The sequence below is a fragment of the Theobroma cacao genome, chromosome 9 (genome assembly GCF_000208745.1).
Source record: "Theobroma cacao cultivar B97-61/B2 chromosome 9, Criollo_cocoa_genome_V2, whole genome shotgun sequence".
In the NCBI taxonomy this organism is placed as follows: Eukaryota; Viridiplantae; Streptophyta; class Magnoliopsida; order Malvales; family Malvaceae; genus Theobroma; species Theobroma cacao.
In genome coordinates, this window is record NC_030858.1 from 3,335,915 (window position 1) to 3,346,417 (window position 10,503).

At 33.4% G+C, this 10,503-nt stretch overlaps 1 protein-coding gene across 3 annotated transcripts; it reads left to right on the top strand.

The window, feature by feature from the left end:
- Positions 1-3,470, top strand: LOC18588178 (protein ROOT PRIMORDIUM DEFECTIVE 1). 3 transcript variants are annotated; one of them, XM_018126690.1, is made up of 3 exons: positions 1-1,508; positions 2,434-2,574; positions 2,925-3,470. In XM_018126690.1, exon 1 carries the CDS (start codon positions 119-121, stop codon positions 1,505-1,507), a length of 1,389 nt encoding a protein of 462 aa, XP_017982179.1. In that variant the 5' UTR covers positions 1-118; the 3' UTR covers position 1,508; positions 2,434-2,574; positions 2,925-3,470. The 3 variants fall into 3 exon arrangements, with proteins under 3 accessions (XP_017982179.1, XP_017982180.1, XP_007012475.2); XM_018126691.1 differs by having other exon boundaries at positions 2,434-2,504; XM_007012413.2 differs by having other exon boundaries at positions 2,505-2,574.

The window sequence follows — 10,503 nt, forward strand, 5'->3', positions numbered from 1 at the left end:
TCGATTCATCACCAAATTCCCCTGCGGACTGAGTTTTTCCCGTCCTGCCTTTCTACGAACTCTCGGGAATTTAATCCACAATTACAGTAAGCTTGGGAAATGCAGTAAAGCTGAAGCAATGGCTATCCAATATGCTATAAGGCAACTTTGGTTAAATAAATCTGGTAAAACCCAACGGCTGCGCTCAAATCACCACCAAATGTTTGGCCTTTTGCCTGTGAGAAGGAACTTGTACCAAGAACCATTATTTGGGTGGTTCCAAAACAGAACAATGACATCCAGTAGACGAGTCCAAGACCGAAGCAAGAACAAAAGAATTCACCATCTCGAAATCGTGAAGGAGAAATGGAAAATATCTTCCAAGGTTTTGTTTCTGATGGAAGTTTTAAAGAAAGAACACGAGATGATAATCCCCGTAAGGTCGTTGGACCAATACAGGAAGCAAATTAATTTGCCAAAACCCCACAAAATTACTGATTTCATTAGGAAATGTCCCAAGTTGTTCGAATTATACAAGGATCAAAGGGGAACCTTGTGGTGTGGAATGACTAAAGAAGCTGAGGATTTATTGGAAGAAGAGGAAAGGCTGATTGAGGAACAATCAACCAAAGCTGTTGAGTTTGTTACTAAGATTTTGATGATGTCGGTTGATAAACGGATTCAGTTAGATAAGATTGCTCATTTTAGGAGAGATTTTGGTTTGCCAATTGAGTTTAGAGCCAAGTGGGTGAATCAGTATCCTCAACATTTTAGGGTGGTAAAATCTAAAGATGGAGTTGAGTTTTTGGAGCTTGTAAATTGGAATCCTGCTTGGGCTATTACAGAGTTGGAGAAGAAAGCATTGGGATTAAATGAAGGTATTGGACGTGAACCAGGTTTACTTTCTTTGCCTTTTCCTTTGAAGTTCCCTCCTAATTACAAGAAGCTGTATAGACACGGTGGGAAGATTGCGCATTTTCAGAAAAGGTCTTACTTGTCTCCGTACGCAGATGCTAGGGAGCTGAAAGCAGGGTCATTGGAATTTGATAAGAGGGCAATTGCTGTTATGCACGAGTTACTTAGCTTTACTATTGAGAAGAGATTGGTGACTGATCATCTCACTCATTTCCGACGGGAGCTTGTGATGCCACAGAAGTTGATGAGACTTCTTTTGAAGCATTTTGGCATCTTTTATGTTTCTGAGAGGGGGAAGAGATTTAGTGTCTTCTTGACTGAAGCTTATGAAGGTTCAGAGCTGATTGAGAAATGTCCTTTGGTGCTTTGGAAGGAAAAGGTCCTGAGCCTTGTTGGTTATAGAGGAAAGAAGAAAGAGATTCCTACTTTCAGCGACTTATCAGACATGGATGAGAAGGATTTAATTGAGGTTGATACTGAGAATGACAACATATGTGCAGAATTTGAGGAAGAGGAGACCATGGGTGGTTTAGAGGCTGTTTCACTAACAAGCAATGATGAGTTGGAGATGGCTCATGTTTGCAGTGCATACAAAGACATTGATAAAACTTGAGGTTATTTTCTGTTGTACATTTAGTTTGTGTCAGTACTCAAGTAAAGTTTGAAAGTTCAATAGATGTGATTAAAATGGTTTAATTAAAGAGTCTAAGTGTAGCATTTTGTGGTAACTGTTTTTATGCGTTTCACTCTCTGCTTTTTTAGCTATTATTTTGCTTGTTAATATAAACTGCAAGTATAAAATACGTCAACATACATTTGATGTCATGTGAAGATATTCACAGTTCAAGTAGGCCCTTTAAACACTCATCAAAGCTCATGATTTTTGAACTTTTTCTGTCTGAAAAATGATTGGATACTTGCTACGAGTTGCTGTCTGTTTGCTTTTCACATTGAGATACATGGAATAGAGTTGGGGCCTCAATTATATCTCTAAATGGAAGCAATCAATAACATATACCATTTGCTTGCTTCTGATATTTAATATTCAGAACCGTTGCCCATTTTGAAATTTGGAGAAACAGTTTCTCCATTATTTTGGGCTTTCAATGTAACCATTTGAAAATTATAACCCATGTTTTTTAAGATGTGTTACTGCTTTTGGCAATGACTTTCGTATTTGGATTGTGAAAATAAGAATGATTTTTTTCCTTTGCTTTAAGCTACAGCTCAAGTTCAATCGTTACCTTTATCTCTTTTTGCATGAAAATATGTTCTCTTATTGAAGCTCACTTTACATGAATGTAGCTTCTTCATTGTAATTCACCAAATTGGTATCATCAGGCACGTGTTATTCTTTTAGAATGAACAGTATAACGGTCAAAACTTTATGCATGAAGGATAAATCCTGGAAAAACTGCTGATTGCTGCATACGCTTCTTATCATTGTTTGTTTTAATTATATTCCTCCAAATCATTATTTGAGTTATTCTGTTCTGTTTCAGCTATTTGTTGTTTCACATTTTTCCTTCTCCTATTCAGATTGTATGTTCAGCAACCAGATGGCTTTAATTAACTGCTTCATTTCCATGATGGTATTCCCACTTGACTAGGTACGGAAACAGGATGAATACTCAATACGGAAACTCGCCTTCAACTGGGGCTCCTGCCCTGGGTTTTCCAGTGAGCAATTTATTCTTCTTTACCTTCTCTTTTACTTGCCAGTTTATATTAATTGTAAATATCTATGAGAGGTCAATCTTACTAATACCTTATAGCAACCATTCATGATTGTGAATTGATAACTTTATTATATAGAGTTATCTTGACATATTTTGAGTAATAAAATGATTAAAATTTTGAATCTAGGTAAAGTTTTAAGTAGTTTTCTTCGTTTTTCTTTAATTGGTTAACGCATGATTGAGTTAGTTTACTTCAAGTTATTTTAGTTCATTTTTAGGATAAAAATCCCTATTTTTAGGATAAAAATGCCTATTTTTAGCTATGGCTGATTTAGTTCCTATGTTTTTAAGGTCTTCAAAAGAGAAGGGGTCAAGTGGCAAGAAATTGTACAAGTTGATCAGGTTCAAATTTCATCGAACATGCTGCGGTATTTCAGACATAACTCAAGATACAAAAGTTCAATCAGCGTGATTTTTGGACCATTGGAAAGCTAAGAGGAAGGGCTACAACTTTGGTGTTTAGTACTTCACCCAGTTCGGAAAGGATCATGATAAAAAATGTAGAGAAAGTCGATTGACTGCAACAGACTGCACAGCCCAATTAAGAGAGTTTCTCGCTATAGCGAGAACACGTCATTTAATGAACATTTCTGTATGAGTTTCTAGGCTAAGGCTGAAAGCAAGAATATAAATACATGTTTTTGAGCTTAGAAAAAGAAAGGATTCAAACACTAATTTGGGAAAAAGAAGAGGAAATCAAGAGATTGAAAGATCAAATAGCTTCTCTAAATAATTTCTCACTCTAGATTTGATTTTCCCTCTCTAACTCTCTTTGTAGAGAGTTAGAACTCTTAATCTAGGGTTATGCTAAATTTTTATATGTAGCTTGGATATTGTGTTGGTTTATTTGTCACGACCCGGAACCTCCCTCAGGCCCATGACAATCACCGCGACGTCCCGATTGACACTCATTATCCGGAATGTCAACCGGAATCCCGTAAGGCTTACATATCAGTTTCTTTCCTTTCCTGTGAGCAATCATTGTTAAATATTGAGTTTTTAGAGAATATATACTATTTTAGATAAAAAAACAATCAAAATAAAATTTTCGCCACACAGGGGTATTTTGGTCATTTTCTTCTCAAAAATTTCGAAACTGGCTAAAACGTAATATACAAGTACAAAACACATAATTCATATTCAAAATGAGTTTAAAAGTCTAAAATCTTCATTTAAAACGAAATTACGGTTATTTGAATATAATAAGAAAATAAAAGAAATATTAAGGAAAATATTCTATTTTCTTATAAAACAATATTTATAGAGTTATACGTGAATAATTTTTATAGCGTAAAAGCTAAATAAATTTATACATACTGAAATACAGTAAGCCAAAATATTTAATTTAATTTACAATAACAAGAGGGCCCCCGAATAAACAAAAGTAAAGAGGACTGTGAACCTACGGTTTGGAAAATGCAGATCCAATGGTAGTCCTCGATGAGATCAGCTATCTACAGTCTATACTGAACCTGAAATGGGTGGAAAGGAGTTGGGTGAGATTTTGCAATCCCAATGAGTAAACAGACATTATCATAAATATCTAAAGGCGAGTAAAATGGAGGCAAGTTTAAACAACAAATTTCAACCCATTTCATAATGTTTTCAATTTATTTCTTAAACCATAAAATATTTGTAATTTACCAAAACAGTTGTTAAGGCTTATGTCTTTTATTAAAACAAGGCTCAAGCCAAAACTAATCCTCGGGGATACCTTGGCCGAGGCATCTAACCGAGTCCGCCAAGGGTGTTAAAATATTCACACGTGAAACACATTTTTATTTTTAAAACCAGCCGTTCCTTGGCGTTGGCCGAGTTACACATTCACGTGGGGGTTCGACGTGAAGTGAGCTCTAATACTACCCCGGGAGTTACCCTCCTCGCCTCTACAACCGGAGTAACTATATAACTGGGTTTACCGTGCCCCTCTAATAGGCAGTCCACGGAAACCCGTCACTGCAGTGACTAACCCACCAATTTTAATAAAATTTCGACAGTATAACGTGGCTTTTATTTATTTATCCAGCCTGCATAGTAAAACCAATTACATAAATTTCCCAATGCATTCACAAAATATAGCCACATATACTCATTTCTCATAAGCCATTCCTAGGAAAATATATATTTTTCAAGTCAATTTGCAGCCTCCAATTACTCAATTTCATAATCAATACAATATATTTTTATTTGTCACATTTATTCCTAAAACATCAAAAATCCCGTTTTAATCTCGTTCTCATTTCATAAAATACATAAAGGGCATTTAAAATAAACTCTAGATAATTTACAATAATAATAAGTTTACTCACCGTTTGTACAAACTAAAAGCTTTCTAAGCGCCCCGATCACTACTCGTCGGGTACGACTTCTTTGCCTTTTCCGGAAGGCTCTCCTCCTAGACACATTACAAAAATTTACACAATTCATCACATTGATGCTAAATCACTATATAATTAACTTAAATCCTATACTAATGCATGGTATGAAATGCAATAGCCTAAAACGGCTTAAACGCGGTATTAACCTATTTTTGGCACTTTGCCCGATAAATTGCTAACGCGCTCCATTTTAGCTCTAAATCATCCCATTCTCTCTCCAACATTTCTAACCATTAAATATCAGCCAATAACCTTCTAAAAACAACAAAATCAGCTCACTCCCTTCCTTGGAAAATTCGGCCAAAAATGGGACATTAACTCGGTTAATTTTCTACTTTGTTTTTCTATCACGTTTAATCGTTTTTCATCATTTTCTCTTCATTTCCCTTAGAATAAAATCAATTCATCATCATTGTACAGCATTGAGCATCCAGCCAAGAGTGGGTATTGTGAAAATTTAATGATTTCTTGCCCAATTTAATTTCTAAACACATTTAACTAACTAAAACTATCAATTTAACTAAAAATCAAAACCTAAAAATTTCAATTTCTCTCCCCTAGAATTTCGTCCAGACCTTGATATCACTTTTTGATCTCTCTCCTCAAGCATGCTAAATGGAAATAAAGGCATAGGAAAGGTAGAAATCAAGCTAAAATCGAAAAATCTTACCGTTAGACGCGTAAACGGGCGAAAAACGCGAATTTCCCTTTGAATTTTCTTTTTTTCTTCCTTTCCTCTCTATTTCCTCTCTTGTTCTTCCTTATGGCCGGCCAGCACTCAAAATTTGGGTTTAAATGGGCTGACTTTTCATTAAAATAATATTATTTCATTAAAAAAATGTCACATGTCACTTTCCCATTGGCCCATTTTTAAAATTTCATCCATTTGTTTCCAAATTTTCACCATACACTTGTCCCACATATCCATAGCTTAGATAAAATTCTCAGATTTATCCAAAGTCTCGGTGGAGTAATTTTTGAAATTTACACTTTTGCCCCCGTAAAAGTCAAAAATTACATTTTTGCCCCAAAAATTGAAAAATTGCCCATAGACATATTTTTCATCCCTTATACTCATACCATTCTCCAATTTGTCAAATTTGATCTAAATTCTCTCAAAATCTCAAATTTTGTTTGCGATTGGCAAAATTACGATTTTGCCCCTACACTCCAAAAATCACCAGAATTAAACTTTTTCACTTCCTATCATTAAATTATACTCCAAATAGTTAATCTTGGTCAAAAATTTCACTCCATGATCAAATTATTATCTTAGGTGGCAAAATGACGATTTTGCCCTTGAACATCGAAATTTCCAATTTTACCCCAAATGAACCCTCGAACTCCGAACAATCATTTTTAGTCATTCCTAGACTATAAAATATTAAATTTCATCCTACAATTCCTATTTGAACTAGTTCGAGGTTAAATCAATTTAAGTGTACCGTTAGGTACAATATCGGGTTTCGTCTATTCTTAGGTGCTTTTCTAGCGTAATAACATGCTACTCAATGCATGTATGTTATGACATGTATTTATAGGGTCGGGTTTTACATTATTACTTTTTTTTTATGAAAACATTGATGTTTACTCAAATATGAATTTATTGCTTATTTATTTGCTTAATCACCATTCAAATGTGTTTAGGTATTTAGATGATACTTAAGAGAGCTAGTCTAAATAGGTAATGTGTGTTCACTACACTTAAAAATGAATTTAAGTGTTTTGATGTGCAGTTAGGGTAGACATATGACTAGTTGTCACATATAGACATATAACTTAATTTAGTTGTTTCCTATAGACATATAACGATTCAATTAAGTTAAGCAATTATGTAATATCTCAACGGAGAATTACACATGCTTTAGAATTTTTGACTAGCATCAATTTGCATTAAGATTAAGAAATTAATTAGCAAACACAATTCCAAGTAAAATATTAAAAGATACCATAATCTTAGACTATTAAATTATTACTTTCACCTCAATTTGTTATTTGCACTTCTTAGATTATTATTAATTAATTAGATTACTTTTTAATTGTTTCTCAAAATTTAGTATTTGGATAAAATTAATTTGTTTTAATTTTAATAATTAGCAACAACTAGTAAACTAACTTCTCGAGGGATTGGCAAACGTATCACTGTATTAATTACTTGTTGTGATCATGTATTCTTACTCATAATCTTTGCTTGTATTTTGTATTTAATTTTGAGTACATTTCACATCACACAACATGAAAAAACCATTATGCACTATAAAAGTGCGATCCAATTTTCTTTATTTTAGATGGATCAAGAAAGCTCATTCAACTATGGAAAGATGTAAACAGTGAAGTGGAAATAGGGGAACACTCAGACATGAAGTGGTAGTTCGATAGTGAATGACCATGTTACATTTTTATGAATCGTGGTTTGGCTAGTCACTTACACATAATTTCTTGGGCCCAACTGGAAACTTCTTTATACAGTTTAAAGATACCTACACCACATCATGTGTCTAGGTTTTAGTGTTTTCATTTTTAATAAAATTAAAGTTAAGAGGTTCCCACTCATTGTGTCTATTGTGATGAATTAACTCTATAACTAGCATATGGAAATTAAATTTGAAAGCTACTGTTATCTAATTGCTGACTTTTCCTGAGCGACAACCTATCATGCAGGAAAGAAACTGAAATTTTGTAATGATTGTAACATTGTAAGATATATTGAAAAGACTATGCAACAGTTGTTTGTTTTATATACTCTATATGTAGACTAAACTAACCTAGGTAATGTTTGAGCAAGGCCCTCTGTCTCACCCAACTTCTTTAAATGTACGTGGAGTCTTCTTAACTACACTTTTAATGGTTTTACATTGTCAACTGGCACGGCCAAGCCAAGAGTGAGAGAGACATTCTATGTACAACTAATTGATGATGATGGATACCCAAGTTTTAAATTCTATATAAATATTACACATAATTACTTATTACTAATAGTTATGATAAACTTAATTAACATAATATAATTTTCTTGAACAAAATTGAACTTTATAATTAACAAAAGTTTTGTTTGGGAGGTATGCTTTAGAGAGAACTAATAGACATAAATGTGGATAATATGCTTCATTTTCAACATTATTCCTTGTTGACCTTAAAGAGTTAGTTCTCACCCATAAAAGGTCAATTTTAATTGGGATGTGTTGCTAACATAGAGACTATATCTTTAAGACTTTTATCAACCACATCTATTAGCTAGTTGATGCTTTAGAATCCTTTGTTGGCATTAAGATTTTAGGGTGGTTAGGATCAAAATATCTTTCCATTATACATTTAACTAAGAGATTACAAAATAAAGCGACATAAACATGTTTATATAGCTAAATGAAAATTTTCTGCTCAAGAATCGTACCCCGTTTTCTTCTTCCTCCTCCAACACTTGTCATGTGTTTTTATGTTTTCTTTATAGCAGAAACACTCTTTATAATTTGTATCTTTATGTTCTCTTTTAATTTTCAAAGAATTTAATGATATATTTAAAGTTAATTAATTAAGACACATGACACGCATCGGTGGATGAGATAGGCAACTTGGAACAATGCTGGGGCAAAAAATCTGTGTTTGAAAAAGAATGAAAATCCTCTTCTCTAGAATCCTATCTCGTTTCTTATTTCATCATCAACACTTACAAGGTATCTTAATTAATAAAAAAAAAAAACTTTTGATTTGATAACATGGTTTTATAAAAATAATTTTATATTGTTTTATGATATTTGTTTGATCTCTAAACAATTTTTATAATTATTTATTAATTGATTTTTCAGAGGTTATATGTAACTTTTACCTTAAAGTAAAAAAGAGTTTTTTTAATATATATATATATATTTTTTGTATTGTTTTTTTTTTGAACAGTAGTTGGAAGCACTCGCTCTAACGTGTATCTTTATGCTTTCTTTTAATTTTGAAGGAATTTAATGGTGTAAAGGTAAAGTGGCACCCATCGAAAGGCCCTTTTTTTTTTTTATTTCATTAATTAAGGCATATGATAAGTGTTGATAGATGAGACATGAAACCCGGAATAATTCCCGACCAGAAGATTTGCGTTGGTTGATGGATTGGACAAGAAACAGGGTACAATTAGGAGGTTGAGGATTTACCTATGTATATAACCCTTTAGATTATAATAAAAGATAAGGTCTAAATCATTTATCATAGATCAGTTTTAGAATTTTTCCCCTTTTGTTGGGGTAAATTAATGGAATTATACTTTTTTTTTTCGTTACAAACAATACTAGCAATATAATTGGATCCTCTGCCTTAATTATCTCTCTTTCATTTTCAACATTTCCCATCCATACCAATTAAGTCTTATGACATCAATGCAATACTATCGCATTAACAACTCGGGTACTCGGATGAATTAGTTAGGGTTTAATATTTCGTCTTTTTCACTTGCGTTGATATTATCTGTATATAATTTATATTTGAATCTCTGGTTTTTTGGATCAGATGACTTCCAATGGTGAAAATTTGGCAGTGAAATTATCTTTAATGAGGGACTTCATCTTCTTCCTCAATCATTAATTACTATATTATATATATACACACACACACAAATACAGAGTATTAATATTTGTCTACTTACCTTCTTCTAGGATTAGAGGCTTCTTTATTGGTTTCAAACATATAATGTTATGGATAATCAAGTTTGGAGGCTTCTTATCTATCTATGTCCATTGAAAGTTCATAGAAGAAAATGATAGTACGCATAAGAACAGTAGCATTGATACAAAGTATGAAACCACTTGACAAAATCTGATTACCATGCAACATCTTGAAAGATAATAGTTGTCACTTGTCAGCTATATGATACCAGATTGATTTCATACCCAAAAGAACTGTAGAGAACAAGTTGGCTAAGCTTTGGCTGCTTTGGTGAGAGGTCACCAGGTTAAGGCGGCAGATAGTGAATTATACATATTCATATCCACCAACAGAATCATGAAACAATAACCCGACCGGCCTATTATCAAGAACTTTCGGGAACATATCGAAGCAATAAATAAAGAGGTTTGGATTCGTTGTAGCTAAACTTTTGCTTTACTGGCAGTACTGGTATTTATTTGAAGTAAAGATGGTAGCTAAACTCTATGCAATAAGGCTAAACAGCTTATGCCAGCTGGTGGCTTCAAAGAAGCAAGTAGACACCCAAGGCCTGAAGCTCTTCAACTACTTTCCACCGCATTGTTTATTATTTTTTGTTTGACCACAAATTAAGGAAATGAAGGAAAGGATGAGGCCGTGGAAGAAGCCATCCGTAATATCACAGGAAACGTACGTTCCAAAGAGTGAAGTCATCAACACGACAACTTTTATGTATTATAATTTAGCTGATGATAAACGAAAGAAAGCCCGTTTGGACTTTGAATTGGACCGGGTTTCATTGAATGAAAGAATTTAAGGCAGTTGAAAACCTTTCAACTACACACCACCCTAAGTTGGTGTGAGCATTA

What these genes read in the sequence shown, in the direction of transcription:
- LOC18588178 (XM_018126690.1), top strand. Translation starts at nt 119, where the DNA reads ATGGCTATCCAATATGCTATAAGGCAACTTTGGTTAAATAAATCTGGT.